The sequence below is a fragment of the Neophocaena asiaeorientalis genome, unplaced genomic scaffold, assembly GCF_003031525.2.
Source record: "Neophocaena asiaeorientalis asiaeorientalis breed wild unplaced genomic scaffold, Neophocaena_asiaeorientalis_V1.1 scaffold37, whole genome shotgun sequence".
In the NCBI taxonomy this organism is placed as follows: Eukaryota; Metazoa; Chordata; class Mammalia; order Artiodactyla; family Phocoenidae; genus Neophocaena; species Neophocaena asiaeorientalis.
In genome coordinates, this window is record NW_020174269.1 from 2,016,435 (window position 1) to 2,032,813 (window position 16,379).

At 38.2% G+C, this 16,379-nt stretch overlaps 1 protein-coding gene across 1 annotated transcript in view; it reads right to left on the reverse strand.

Moving 5' to 3' along the window:
* Positions 1 to 5,311: 5,311 nt before the first annotated feature.
* The window catches only part of DHFR (dihydrofolate reductase), a 22,770-nt gene continuing 11,702 nt past the window's right edge, over positions 5,312 to 16,379 (reverse strand). The window contains 2 exon segments of the mRNA XM_024755699.1: positions 5,312 to 6,535; positions 14,266 to 14,381. Coding sequence (XP_024611467.1) covers positions 6,457 to 6,535; positions 14,266 to 14,381 — 195 coding nt within the window. The 3' untranslated portion in view covers positions 5,312 to 6,456.

Sequence of the window (16,379 nt, forward strand, 5' to 3'; positions counted from 1 at the left end):
TGGTACTTGCAGCTGAAAACATTCCCAGTTGATGAAGGAGAGATGAGAATAACATATAGCTGTGAGGCAAACCGCATTTAAGGGCTGTAACAGACAGGTAGTGTTGGGTGATTCAGAGAATGGTGAGATGGAAAGCTTCATGAAAGAGGTAACATTTTGGATTTGGGCAGGGCTCTGAGGATCAGGTACGGCTTAGACTGGAGGATACGGGGAGGGAGGAATTATAGGCAGAGAGAACTGCACAGGAAGGACATGTGTGTGGCAAAGCTTGGGTCTGTTGGGGGATTTGTGAGGAGCTGAGTGTGGTTTGTGTATAACATGTGGGGAGTGGAAATGGTAGATAAGTTTGGAGAGGTTGATCAATGCCTTCTGCAGAGGACCCTAAAGGCCAAGGTGGTATTTGTTCTTAGCTGGGTGAGCTTTAACGAGGTGAGACAGCAACATAATCAGAGGTGCAGTTCAGAAAGCTGGTCTTGGTGGCCATGTTTATGAGAGATTGTTGGGGAAGGAGAGCAGATATAGAAAAACCACCAATTTAGGTTCCTCCAACTGTCTAAGTGAGAGAAAATAAAGACCTGAATTAGATATGGTTTTGAAAAAGAACAGATTGAGAGGCACAGTGAAGGTGGAGTAGGCACTTGGCACTTGGTGGAGGCAGGGCCTATATAACACCTACCTTCCTTGGTAAGGCTTGTCCCGGCTTCTGGAATCTGGTTTATGGTCAGGCCATTTGAGATGGTTGTTCTCTTGCTCTCTGTATATCCCCTGCTCAACCACTCCCCGCTTCACTCACATGACCATCCAGTCTTCTTAATTATAGGGCTTGATTAGTAACTGGGTAACTGATGGGGCCACCTGACGTCAATGTCCCCTATAAGTGGTAGCCTCCTTCTCCCCGGAGTACTGAAAGACTGCTGCCAGGTCCTGCCTGCCCTCTGCTGCACAGGGTGGGATGTCACGGTAGGACATTGCTTCAGATATGTAAGATCCTCCTATCCAATAAACTGGTGATGTCTCTGTCTCTTTCTTCAGTCTTGAGGCTGGGTAACTACAAGGCTTGTGGGCCTGCAGGGTGCAGCCCAACATCTGGAGATGAGGTTTCTTCATGGCTTTCCCTCTGCCTGGAGCATACCTCTGCCTTCTGTCTGTCACTCATCACCTCTCTAGACCCTTCAATACCAGGCTCAAATCCCACCTTAAAAGAGCCCTCATGGGGACTTCCCTGGTGGCGCAGTGGTTAAGAATACACCTGCCAATGCAGGAGACACGCGTTTGATCCCTGGGCCAGGAAGATCCCACATGCTGTGGAGCAACTAAGCCCGTGCACCACAATTCCTGAGCCTGCATTCTAGAGCCCGTGTCCCACAACTACTGAAGCCCGCCCGCCTAGAACCTGTGCTCCACAACAAGAGAAGCCACCGCAATGAGAAGCCCGTGCACTGCAACGAAGAGCAGCCCCGCTTGCCACGACTAGACTGCGCACAGCAACGAAGACCCAACACAGCCCCCCCCCAAAAAAAGCCCTCATGTCCATCAACAGGAGAATGAACAAACTGTGGTACAGCCATACAATGGAAGACTATTCAGTAATGAAAAGGAACAAACCAGTGATACATGCAACAACGTGGGTGAATCTCAAATTTTGCTGAGTGAAATAAGCCAGACCAAAAGAGTACATACTATGAAGTTCAGGAACAGGAAGAACTAATCTATGAGAAAAAAAGCCCAGAATAGTGGTTGCCTCTGGTGGGTGGGGATTCACTAGGAAGGGATATGAGGGAATTTTCTGGGGTGATGGACAGAGGTTTGTGTCACACAGTCATGCTTTTGTTAAAACTTGTAGATTGCTCCACTTAAGATCTGCATTTTGCTATGTAAATTTTGCCAGAATAGAGTAACAAATATTGAAATATAGTTAATGATATACAAGCTGAAGAATCTATGAATGAAGCATACTGATACCTACAATTTACTTTTGAGATGCATCAAAATATAAGATGTATAGATGGATGTTTGGCAAAAAATGTGATAAAGCAGAGACAGCAAAGTGTTAACAATGATAGAATCCAGGTGATGGGTAAATTCTCCCAACTTTTCTGTGTGCTTGAAAGAGTTCATAATAAAATGCTGTTGGTGGGGGTGGGAAATGCCAGGTTTAAGTTATGCTAATTCACCTCTCAGAGAGGACTGGCAGTGCAAAACCAACCTGTGGGCAAACTTTGGCCTTTTGAAGGGGGCTGTGACCAGAGGCTGAAAAAGGGGCAGTCTCATTCAGGGTCCCTTTCCCAAATGATTCTGGCTGGTAGATGGAGTAGAAAATCTCTGCTCTCTACAGTTTTTCCTGAGTCCAGTATCACCATGTCTCCTTGCAGATTAACGCTTTATTCCTTCAAGTGTTTGTGTTCTGTGTGTCCTATGGCCCTGGGGCAAGGAGGTAGAGGACACCTAAAATTTGTCTTCCAATAAACACATTTCACATTTATTTACTTTCACTATTGATTGCAGTTATTTGAAATAGCACACAACAACGTGATTTGCTTTTTTTGGTCCCTAGGATAAAGAGGTTTAACAGAAATGTCAATGTACAGCAGCACCCCCTTATCCAAGGTTTCTCTTTCTGCAGTTTTAGTTACCCAAGGTCAACCACAGTCCAAAATATTAAATGGAAAATTCCAGAAATAATTAAAGTTTTAAACCTCACACCGTTCTGAGTAGTGTGACGAACTCTCACACGGTGGCCCACTTTGTCCCTCCCAGGACATGAATCATCCCTTTGTCCTGCCTGTTAGGACTTAGTAGCCACTCATTTATCAGATCAACTGTTCAGGTGTGCATCACCCCTGATTATTTGGCTGAGTATAGATTTATCAGTTGAAAATCTCTCAATTTTGAAGGCATTGTTCTATTATTTGTTTTTTTTTTATTCCCTCTCTTTCTTTCCTTCCTTCTTTCCTTAAAGGTATCTCAAATTCAGTGGGTCCAAAGCCAAAATCAAACTCCACCAGAAAATCCCGTTACCTCCAACTTTTAAAAAAATTTAATTTTACTTATTTTGGGCTGCATTTGGTCTTTGTTGCTGTGTGCAGGCTTTCTCTAGTTGTGACGAGCAGAGGATACTCTGTTGCAGTACACGGGCTTCTCATTGTGGTGGCTTCTCTTGTGGCAGAGCATGGGCTCTAGGCACGTGGGCTTCAGTAGTTGCAAGACACGTGTTCAGTTGTGGCACATGGACCCTGGAGTGCATGGGCTTTAGTAGTTGCTGTGCATGGGCTCAGTACTTGTGGCACGCAGGATCTAGGGTGCGGACTCAGTAGTTGTGGCATATGGGCTTAGCTGCTCCGTAGCATGTGGGATCTTCCTGGACCGGGGATCGAACCCATGTCCCCTGCATTGGCAGGTGGATTCTTAACCACTGTGTCACCAGGGAAGTCCCTAATTCCAACTTTTAAATCTATCCTAAATCAAATATTTTACTATGCCCAATCCTCTAGTCTGAATTACCATCATTCCTCTCCTGAACTTCTAATTGATTTTCCTGATTCTGTATATATTAAAATTGTAAAATATTTCAAACTATGTGTGGCTTTGTACTTTTTACTATATTAAAAAGTATGAAAATCTTACATACACAATCTTAAACATGGAATTGCTTTAAGTGTTTAGCATTCGCTGTTCCTACGCATGCCAGCAGCCTTTTATTGCAAACACCTGGGACTCTAGCAGCTGGAGTGTGTTCAATACACAGGTCAGAGAGCTGACAAACCTGGGAGCAGCCCCAAATCAACGAGTTAGGGATAAATACTCCGGATTTCCTCCCCTCCATTTCCCAGATATTGCAGCACTATTGAGTTTGTTACCCAATGGGAATCTGCTCACTGACCTTGAACTGGCCTTCTTACCTTCCCGATTTTACTTTTCCACATACCAATTGGTGCTTTCTGGTGTCATCTATCAAATAAACTGCTTCATTCAAATTCTAGTCTCAGGATCTGCTCTGGGGGAGACCCAATATAAGACAGTAATGTACTCATTTTCTTGTCACTGGACTTGCAGGTTGTTTTGTTTTTCACTGTTACAAACAAGGCCGCAACATTCTTCTACAAACTTCTCAAGATTTATGTAGGAGGTTTTCTCTTGGTATTGAGTGGAACTGCTGGGTCAAAGGGTATGTGCATCTTCATCCTTAATAAATATTGCCAACATTTTAACAGTCTGACAATGTTAAGTATTGGAGAGAATGTCACATCTGATGTGTATGGATGGTACCTTGCTGTAGTTTCATTTATTTTTAAAAAATTTATTTATTATATCTGTTTTTGGCTGCACTGGGTCTTCGTTGCTGCACATGGGCTTTCTCTAGTTGTGGCGAGCGGGAGCTACTCTTTGTTGTGGTGCATGGGCTCCTCATTGTGGAGCACGGGCTCTAGGCATGCAGCCTTCAGTAGTTGTGGCACGTGGGCTCAGTAGTTGTGGCACATGGGCTTAGTTGCTCTGCAGCATGTGGGATAGTCCTGGACCAGGGCTTTAACCCATGTCCCCTGCATTGGCAAGCAGATTCTTTTTTTTTTTTTTTTTTTTTTGGTTTGGGGGCCCCTCCCTGTTGTGGCCTCTCCCGTTGTGGAGCACAGGCTCCGGACACACAGGCTCAGCGGCCATGGCTCACAGGCCTATCTGCTCTGCGTCATGTGGGATCTTCCTGGACCAGGGCACAAACCTGTGTCCCCTGCATTGGCAGGTGGACTCTCAACCACTGCGCCACCAGGGGAGCCCCAAGCAGATTCTTAACCACTGCGCCACCAGGGAAGCTATAGTTTTGCTGTAGTTTTAATTTGCATTTCCCCAATTACTAGTGGGAAGGTACAACTTTTTATATGTTTTTGGCCCCTTGAGTTTCCTCTTCTCTAAATGGCTTGTTTCTTTTTCTTATCAGTATCTGATATCTATAAATTCTGGATACTAATAGTTTTCTGGTTATGTTCCTTGCAGAGAGTACCACTGTCTTCTTGTGGTTTGTAAGTCTTAGTCTGTATTGATTCCTATTCTTCTGTGTGATCTGTTTTTTTCCCTCTATGGAAGATTTTCGGACATTTCTTTTTATTCCTGATGTTCTGTAACCTAATTTTACTGCTAAGCATAAAGGGCTCAATTTATCATTTTAAGTAATTTTTCATGAAAATAAGTACATAATGCTACAAAAAATCTAATCACAACAGACATACCTAACGCAGAAAATAACATTCCCAACTTTGATACTGTCAACAGTTTGCAGCACGCTTTTTCCCACACATGAACATTTATTAAACATTTTGAGTATTATACACAATTTGCTTCTTTTATTTAGCAATTTTTGGCATTTTCCTGTCAGTACTTCATTCTTTTTAACTGCTGCAGATGTTACATTTTGTAGACATATTGGTTAGTTATTTCTTATTAATCAACATTTGGGCTGTTTCTAAGTTTGAAAAAAAAAGTTGCAACAAATACTCTTGGGTCCATACCTTTGTTCAGGATTAATTTCTAGAAGTGGAAGTTCTGGGTCCAAACCCAGAATATTTTGAATTTTAATTGATATTGCTAACTTACACTCTAAAATGTTTGTACCAATTTATAAGGCAGAAAATGCTATTTTTTTTGGATACTTAATCTAAATCTTTGCTAACGTGATGGGTAAAACATGTTTTAATTTTCATTTTTTAATTCTGCGAAGTTTAGTTTCTAACTTACTAATTTTGGTTTCTAGCAATATTCATTCTCAATTTATTACCTCTTTGAATTTTTAACTTTAGATATTATGTTTGATATTAGATTATTCTTTTTCGTAAAGAGCAGCCAATTCTTGTTCTATCATTGTAACATCCCATGCACTCTCACTGAAGATCAGGAACAAAGTTTTTTAAGGTCTCAAACCTTCTCCTTTAACCACTGAAAAGGTAGTCTCGTACCTGCCTCTTTCCTATCCCTGTGGAATATCCTGGACTTTTCAACTTATTGACTCCTGGTCTGAGTGAAGGGAATTTTTTTCAGAAGTGTGATATAAAGTAATTCACAGTCCCTCTTTTGATCTAATTTAAATAACTGAATGCTAGCTCTTCTGTTTATAATCCATTTCTGACTTTTGGACCCATCTGCCTAGCTCCTAGTGCTATATATAGGCTCTGGTTTCAGCTCATGCTACGAGGGCACTCTCCTACTTTGGGCTGTCTTGGTAGATATTCTACCCTAGGCAGGTGCTGGTTACCTGTTCTTGACTCTTGATGGGCATTCAGGAAGTTACAGCAAGATATGTTTCACAGATGGTATCTGATACAGTCTAGTTAAGATTAATGGGGAATAAAAGTACTTGGCTTAGAAATAATTATCCATAGATCTAATGTCAACAAAAGTCTTTACAACAAAAAATACATAATTTTGCTGGGGGAGGAGGAGGCTTGAAATAGATCAGAAAACACTTTCACATTAATTGTTCTTTTCATATACTTCAAATTTGTACTTAATGCCTTTCTCCTCCTGGACATCAGAAGGAACACCTGGATATCTGTAAAAGAAAAAGATGTATAATTAAATATTATGCAAATACACTACACATGCAAATAGTAAGAAAAATTTCAAACTACAGAAAGTTAGAAAATAAAAAGTATAATTCTTCCTTGCCTTCTAACTCCTAGTTTTTCTCCCCCAAACTAACCACTGTTAGGAGTTTCTCTTTTATGTTTCCACTCTTGTCACCCAGCTAATATGAAATTTCTTAAGAACTTTTTGCAAGTCTTACATTTGGTATCAAATCTCTTGTGTGAGCAAAGAAAAAATAAAACACAACCTTTAGCTGTTAGAGTGGAACTGAAGTTGTGTGTGGTGCATGGGGATTCTTGATTTGTTTAATCAGTGGACACCACATTGCTCTAATTCCCCACTGTGTGGCTTATTTCATATCCTTTACTAGAATCACTGTTTATCTGATCTTTTCTACTCCTAACACTCACTTAGGTGTGTGTTTCCTTCAGCTTCTAAGTCAAAACCCAGGCCCTCCTTTGGGTATATACTTAGAAGTGGGATTGCTGGATCACATGGTAGTTCTATTGTTAGTATTTTGAGGAAACATCATACTATTTTTCACAGTGGCTGCATCATTTTACATTCCTACCAACAATGTACAAGAGTGCCAATTTCTCCACATCCTCGCCAACACTTATCTTTTGTAGTGATATTTGCACTTCCATGTTTACTGCAGCGTTATCCACAATAGGCAAGATATGGAAACTACAGTGACAGATGAATATATAAAGAAAATATGTATACATACAATGGAATATTATTCAGCCTTCAAAAAACAAGGAAGTCCTGCCATAGCAGCAACATGGATGAACCTGGAGGACATCATGCTAAGTGGAATAAGTCAGTCACAGAAGGACAAATATTGCATGATTCTACTTATATGAGAAATCTACAATGGTCAAATTCATAGAAACAGAGAGTAGAAGGGTAGTTCACAGGGGTTGAGGGAAGGAGGAAACAGGGAGTAGCTGTTCAAAGGGTATATAACGTTTCAGCAAGATGAGCAAGTTCTGGAGATCTTCTGTGTAACGCTGGGCCTGCAGTTTAAAATAGTGTATTGTACACTTAAGCATTTGTTGAGAGTAGATCTCATGCTGTGTTCTTATGACAACAAAAAAATTATTTTTCACTGAACACCACTGCCCCCCCCACCAACAAAAAAAACCCCAAACCCGGGTCTTCCACTGAAGGCTGTTCTGACCACTCTTGTCCACAACCCTAATCTTGGTACACTTCTGTAGGCTTGTGCTGGCTGTATCCACTGTGCTGGAGGTGAGGGGTCAGGAAGACTTGCTTTAGTCAGGCTTGTGTTTGAACCTGGTTCTGCTGTGTGACACTTAGCTATCAATAAAAAGTCTTCATCCTTATAGAGAATTTAGCACTGTGCCTGATATATTAAGTGCTCTACAAATGTTACCCATTAATGATATTAGTTTGTTTTGTCCCAACTATTTTCTAACCTCATCGTAGGCAGAGATAACATAGAAAACAAATTTAAGTCTCTTATGATACCCAACAGAATGCTGAGTAATAATAGGAATTAACCTTTTGTTGACCAATTAGAGATTATGCCATTTTGAAAAAATATATAATTAGAAACATGAAATAACAATAGCATAATAATATGTAAGAAAAAAAGGAGAATATATTTCAGAGGAAGAAGGTATGTTTGTATTTACTAACCATTTCTTAAGCTGTTTCTGTTCTACTGTTTTAGTAGCAATATAGTTTTTTCTTTGTTTAAAGAAATGATTTTACTAGGCCAACTTTAAACCACAATTTTACTTTCTTAGATGAGTCACCAAAAGCAACATTTACATTTGTGTGTGTGTTTAAAATTCTCAAGAGTATCAAGATTGTCAGCTAACAAGATAAAAGCAAAGTATCAAATCAAAGCTATTTCTAAAACCATGAATAATAATGATTTAGAAATAACTATGCTATGGGCTAGATATGGTCACTAGTCATGGTAATAATGTTTATTTTCTCTGTGAAATGAAAATTTAATTCTGCTTAAGATTAATTTTACTTTCCACAATATTCACATATTCAGTCTGTTTTAATAATGATAACTACCTCATAATCATAATTCCAAACTTTTCTGAAGAACAAACTGTCTAACAGCAACCTTTGAACTCCAAGTTTAAGTCTAACAGGATTTGGAAATACCACCTATTTATTATGAACCACCCAGATAGATGGTCTTTTCTAGAACCTTCAAGCATTAAAGAAGCAAATGAATCAAATAATCATAAGATCTGAACTGACAAAGGAGCATGAGAATAATGCAGAGATGATTTGATGGAAGGTCTAAAATAGAGGTAAACAGAGTTCCTGGAACAGGTATCTATAAGAACCAAATCATAACTAAAAATGATGACTGTACAGGAAGCACAGGCCCAGGAGGAGAGGAATCTACAAATAATACGGACAAATATGCCAGGATCCTGTTGGACAGTCAAGAAATAATGGGAACGGAAGAGGAAACGTCAAGCCACCTAAATCCTACTTCAAGTGTCTACTGGTGAGGGGCATCTGTCCCAGCTCTGGAGCCAATTACTGCCTCAAAGGCCTCTTCTGGTCTTTAATCCTATTTGACTACATGGTCACATGAAAGGTTGTTAACTAGAAGGAGAAGTCTGTTTGGGGCTCATTAAGTGGGAAAACTGCTGCTATAAAATATTTTGCTCTGATGGTTTGGTTGGATCCTGGTGTGAAATAGTCTGAGATAGAAAGACTTCTTCCAGGCAAGATGAATAAGGGCAGAGCCTTAATGGACAGGCTGGCATGGTGCTGTCAAAAAAAACGATTGCATTGACAATGACCCACTGGGAAAAAAAGGGAGACACAAAGTAATACCATCTTACTTCGTTAATATTCTGCTTTTAGACTTCTACCACTTGTGGCTTCATCTACATTTTAATTTATTCTCTTCTTGCTTCACAGTAGTCCTCTTTCATTTTTATTTCATTATACGGGTGCTTTTATTACCAGGAAGTTTGGTGTTAATAAAAGATACTGTGTTTGAACTGAAGCCTATGTAACCACAAGAGGCCTAGGATAGGGATAATGGAAGTCTAAACAAAGTGGGTAGCTGTGGGGAAAGAATGAAGGGGAGTAAAGAGTGATCAGAACTCATTTCTGGACAGTAGGGAGCAATTCTAAGTTGCCCAATGTAGAGAGATTTGGAAAGAAAGCTCCAGAATTGAGCAGTGTTACAGACGTCCAGGGACAAAGCATATTCTCTTTGCTTCAGAGGTTTCCTTTTTCTCTATTTCATGAAAGATTTATACTACTTCATATCTCCCTTATCCCTTAGGGGATTCCCTCCACCCCATGTTAAAGAGGCTGTTACTACGTTGCTACAGGCTTGAAAGTACAGATGACTACGACGTGCTGCAGTGGAAGAAAGGACTTTTTATTTTCTTCCATAGCCTTGTTTAGAATGTCCATTTTGGAGCAATTTCTTTGAATTTTGGCTTTGGATAGCAATTTCCTATCTCAGTCTATTCACCATTAAAAACTTCTCAGACATTTAAAGAAGAATTAACACCAGTCCTTCACAAACTCTTCTAAAATGTAGAAGAGGAGAGAACACTTCCCAACTCATTCTGTGAGGCTAGCACTATCCTGATAGCAAAACTAGATGAAGACGTTACCAAAAAAAACCTACGGACCAATATACCAATATCCTTATGAATATAAATGTAAAAATCCTCAACAAAATATTAGCAAATGGAATTCAGCAACATATAAAAAAGATTATACATTACTACCAAGTAGGATTTATCTCAAAAATGCCAGATGGGTTTAACAGAAAAATCAACTGATATAATATACCTTATTGATAGCATATTAAGTATTAATTATATATTTTGTCTTATTAATGACAAAAACCACATGATTATCTCAAGAGACTCAAAAAAAAGTATTTGACAAAACCCAATACTCCTTCATGATAAAAACACTCAATGAATTAGAAATAGAAGAGATCTTCCTCAGTGTGATAAAGGGCATGTATGAAAGACCCACAGCTAACATTGTATCTCTAAGATCAGGAACAAGACAAGGATGTCTGCTCTTGCCATTTCTATTGAACATCATACTGGAGGTTCTAGCCAGGACAATTAGGCAAGAAAAAGAAATAAACAACATCCAGATTAGAAAGGAAGAAGTAAAACTATCTCTATTTGCAAATGATATATTCGGTATCTAGAAAATCTGAAGGAATCCATTTACAATCAGAATAAATGAGTTCAGTGAGGTTGCAGGATACAAGCTCATAAACAAAAATCAATTGTATTTCTATATATTAGCAATGAACAATCTGAAAATAAAATTAAGAAACAATTTGATTTACAATAGTATCAAAAAGAACAAAATATTTAAGAATAAATTTAACAACGAAGCGCAAGGTTTGTACACTGAAAGCTACAAAACATTGCTGAAAGAAATTAAGGAAGATCTAAATAAGTTGAAAAGACATCAAATGTTCATAATACTGATGTGATGGCAATACTCTCCAAAGTAACCTACAGATACAGGGCAATCTCTATCAAAATCCTAGCTTGCTTTTTGGCAGAAATTGACAAGCTGATCATAAAATTCATGTGGAAATGCAAGGAACATAGAGTAGTCAAAACAACAAAGAACAACAAAGTTGGAAGACTAGTACTTCCTGATCGCAAAAGTTATTACACGGCTGCAGTAATCAAGACAGTGTGGTTCTGGCATAAAGATACACATGTAGATCAGTGGAATAGAACCGAGTGTCCAGAAATAAACCCTCACATTTATGGTCAACAGATTTTCCACAGAGGTGCTAAGACAATTCAGTCGGGGAAAAGAACAGTCTTTTCAACAAACAGTGCTAGGACAACTGGTGTGCTACTTACCAAAGAATGAACTTGGACCTCTTCCTTATAGCATACATAAATTAACTCAAACAGATCATAGACTTAAATTAAGAGTTAAAACTATAAAACTCTTAGAAGAAAACACAGGAAAAAATCTCTGTGAGCCTGGATTAGCTAATGGTTTCTTAGGTATGAAACCAAAAGGACAATTGACAAAAGAAAAAAAATAGAAAAATTGGACTACGTAAAAATTAAAAACCTTTGTGCTGCAAATGATTAGGAAAAGCGAAAGTCAATTAGGAAAAGCGAAAGTCAATTAGGAAAGTGAAAAGACAATTCAGATAATAGGAGAAAATATTTTCAACTCATATATCTGATAAAGGACTTGTATCCAGAATATTCAAAGAACTCTTAAAACTCAGTAATAGAAAGATAACCAAATTTTAAAAATGGGCAAAGGATGTGAATTGATATTTTCCCGAAGAAGATACAGTATATAAATCTCAAATAAGCACCTGAAAAGATGTTCAACATCATTAGTCATTAGGGAAATGCAAATCAAAACTACAATGAGATAACCACCTCATCCCTACTAGGATAGCTATAACCACAAAGGCAGACAATAACAAGTGTTGGCAAGGATATAGAGAAACTGGAACCTTCGTATGTTGCTGGTGGGACTGTAAAATGGTACAGTCACATTATCAAAAGTTCAGCAGTTCCTCAAAATGTTATTCTTCTCCCAGATTATACCCAAGAGGAATGAAAATATACACCCCCACAAAAACTTGTACATGAATGTTCAAAACAGCATTACATTAACCAAAAAGTGGAAATAAATCAAATGTCTACTAATTGGTGACTGGATAAATAAAGTGTAGTAAATCTATACAATGGAATTCTTTTTGGCATGAAGTACTGATACATATTACAACATGGATGACCTTGAAAACAGTATGCTAAGTGAAAGAAGCCAATTCCATGAAAGAAGCCAATTCCAAGAAGGACTTCATATTATATGATTCTGTTAACATGAAATATCCAGAATAGGCATATCTATAGAGATAGAAAATAGATTTAGTGGTTCCTAGAGCCAGCAGGGGAAGGGAATGGAGAGCGACTGCTAATGTGTACAGGGGTTCTTTTTGGATGGTGAAAATGTTCTGAACTTAAGATTGTGGTGATGGCTGCACAACTCTGAATATACTAAAACCATTGAATTATATACTTCGAATGGGTGAATATTGAGATGTGTGAATCATTTCTCAGGAGATGTTAACATTTTCTTTTCTAAGAGTCAAAGAGCCAGAATTGTCTGCGTTTTAAGTTATCAAGGATCTTGAAGGGTCATAGCTTTGGAAGAGGTCTAATCGAGAGTGACAGGGTTTACAAAGGTATTTAATATGAAGCTGATTCACACGGTAATCTATTCTTTTTGTTAGTAGCAAAAAGAAAGGAAAGAAATGAGGGATAGCAGAGATCAATATCCACATAATGTGAGAATCAGCCATCTAAGCAGTACAAGAGAAAATAAGGTGGGACAAAGAAACACAGCTGATTTAAAAAAAAAAATATATATATGAAATCAATGTGATTTTTCTAAATAGTCACCTTTGGAGACTACAAGCAAAAGCTTGTACTTTAGCCGTTTAGAAACTTTTTAGAGTTCTTAGAATTTCCAGTTTTCCTTAGACCTAGTTAAGAGCCCAAGAAAATCAGTCACCAACTTCATTTGATTTGAGACCATTACCTATATTACTCTGTAAAGTAATATACTTTATTCTAAAGCTTGGCCATCCATTTATTCAGACTTGGCTCTGAATGCTGCTTTTAGGAGGTATTTCCAAAATCAAACTTGCACTCAAAGAATGACTGTTTTCAACTGAGAGTGTTTGAAAGAATGTGTTAAGTGCTAGTCTAAAAGTGTTGATATAATTAATCTTCTACTCTGCATAGCCAACAGTTGAAAAGTGCTTTTAAACTAAAATGTTTTCAAAAGCAGACAGTTTCATGCTAAAATCAAAGTAAATTACAGAGTAAAGCAAGTGTAACATCTTCTTCCACCTCCACCACTAAGTTAGTTCCTTCATCTTTCACCTGAACTACTGTAACTGGTCTCCCTGCTTCACTCTTGCCCCCTCCAGCCCACTGCCCATAAACAGAAGAGTATCACTCTCTATTCAGAACCCTCTAAACCTGCCCTGGGTCTGATCCCTCTTGGTCTCCTCCTCGCTCACAATGCCCACCATGGTTTTCAGGTTCAGGGAACACACCAGGCTTCTTTCTGCCCTCAGTTCTCTGCGCTAGCTACTTCTGGTTTCCGGAATGCTCTCTCCCGGAATGCCACTCCCGTCTGACTTGCAGTTTCAGCCCTTTGTGTGGCTGGCTTCTTGCCATTTAGATCTGGTGTAGACATCACTCTTCAGAGAGGACTTCTCAGACTACACAGTATCTACCACATCACAGTATTTCAATTTACCACACAGCAACTCTTTGGATGTTTATCTATTATTTGCCACCCTCCTCCTCTACTATAAACCATGTAATCTCCTGGAGAATAGTGACATCATCTGTCTTGGTAAACACTGTATCCCCAATGCCTAAGACAAAGTCTGATGCTAAATAAGCACTGATCTTACAGAATGAACTAATGCCTATTCTCTAGATTTCAGTGAAGTCATTGAAACCTGAACATTCCCAAGTCTTCAACATTAAAACATATCCAAAAATTCCTATAGTTTTTGTCTATAAAACACATTGCTACTTCGAATTCAATCTGAAGAGACATTCTCTTTTCTATAATTCTTAAGCAGGAAAGCCAAAGGTGCTTCAGACCAATGAATAACATTTTACTTACTCTGGGATAAGTTTATATTTTTCCAAATCAATTTCTGGAAAAAATGTGTCACTTTCAAATTCCTGCATGATCCTTGTCACAAATAGTCTAAGATGGCCTGGCTTGTTCATGGCTTCCTTTGAAATAAAACAAAAGGCATCAATTTCCTTATTTATCTGTGTCAAAAGTTATAGAAACTCTAATATTTTTGCTTTAATTACATACTGAAGTTTGTACTAGGTATTAGAGACATGCTACATATCTTGTTACCTCCAAAGCATGCTATTTAATTATCCTATTCTTTAGTTTGGGACCCTGCAAAGTATGACCTAGTTGGCAATGGCCCTAATCATTTATCAATAATTACAAGGGTGAGTTCAAACATACTCTGGGCTCTAGTTTGCTTACATGAACTCTTTTTTTTCATTTTAAGCATTCAATTTTGTCTTTTATCTTTGGTTGTTGTTTAAGAATTAAAAACCCCAAATTATCTAGTTACCCTCCACAGAAAAAATTTACATATGTATATATGGATAGGATAGTAATTTCATGAGACCTTGACTAATGAAAATCCCAAGGGCATGCTTAGTACATATACATAAAATTTAATGCCTCAGTTTCTCAGCAGATAGTTACAATGCTAGTAGGTAATTTATTCTGTCTCTTGTTGCTAATGACTGCATTTGGCATTATATTGTTAATGACTTTTCTATTACTGCCTATAGTACTATTGATAGTTTATACAGAAAAAAAACTGCCCTGGAACAAATATCTTAAAATTCGAATACAAAGTCAGGAGTCCCAACTGCAACTCTAAGAAAGCAATAACTCTTGATTTTGAAATAGCTTTTGAAACAAAACAAAAACACATATACATATAAATTCAACTGTGTGTAATCCTTAAAATTCCATACAAAGGGCATAGAACAAATTTTACTTTTTATTTTCAATCCTATGGCTTACATTAAATCATTTATTCTCTTGCCCCAATCAAATCAGTATTCTACCAATTCTTACTGTACCAAAAATTAGAAAAATTGAAGGGACTAATCACAGCAGCATTTGAAGATCTGTATCAAAGTTAATGATATATGGCCCAACTTTTCTTTTTCTTTTTTTAACATCTTTATAGGAGTATAATTGCTTTACAATGCTGTGTTAGTTTCTGCTGTATAACAAAGTGAATCAGCTATACATATATATATACCCCCATATCTCCTCCTTCTTGCATCTTCCTCTCACCCTCCCTATCCCACTGCTCTAGGTGGACACAATGCACCCAGCTGATCTCCCTGTGCTATGCGGCTGCTTCCCACTAGCTATCTATTTTACATTTGGTAGTGTATATATGTCCATGCCACTCTCTCACTTCGTCCCAGCTTACCCTTCCCCCTCCCCGTGTCCTCAAGTCCATTCTCTACATCTGTGTCTTTATTCCTGTCCTGCCCTATGGTTCTTAAGAACTGTTTTCTGTTTTTTCTTTTTTAGATTCCATATATATGTGTTAGCATATGTATTTCCTTATTTATTTTCATTTTGGATGATCTGTCCATTGGTGAAAGTGGGGTGTTAAAGTCCCCTACTGTTACTGTATTGTGTTGATTTCCCCTTTTATGCCTGTTAGCATTTGCCTTATGTATTGAGGTGCTCCTATGTTGGGTGCATAAATATTTACAATTGTTATAACTTCTTCATTGATTGATCCCTTGATCATTATGTAGTGTCCTTGTCTCTTTAATAGTCTTTATTTTAAAGTCTATTTTATCTGATATAAGAATTGCTACTCCAGTTTTCTTTTGATTTCCATTTGCATGGAATATCTTTTTCCATCCCCTCGCTATCATTCTCTATGTGTCCCTAGGTCTGAAGTGGGTCTCTTGTAGACAGCATATATACAGGTCTTGTTTTTGTTTCTATTCAGCCAGTCTGTCTTTTGGTTGGAGCATTTAATCCATTTACATTTAAGGTAGTTGTTGATATGTATATTCCTATTACCATTTACTTAACTGTTTCGGGTTTGTTTTCGTAGGTCTTTTCCTTCTCTCGTGTTTCCTGCCTAGAGAAGTTCCTTTAGCATTTGTTGTAAAGCTGGTTTGGTGGTGCTGAATTCTCTTAACTTTTGCTTGTCTGTAAAG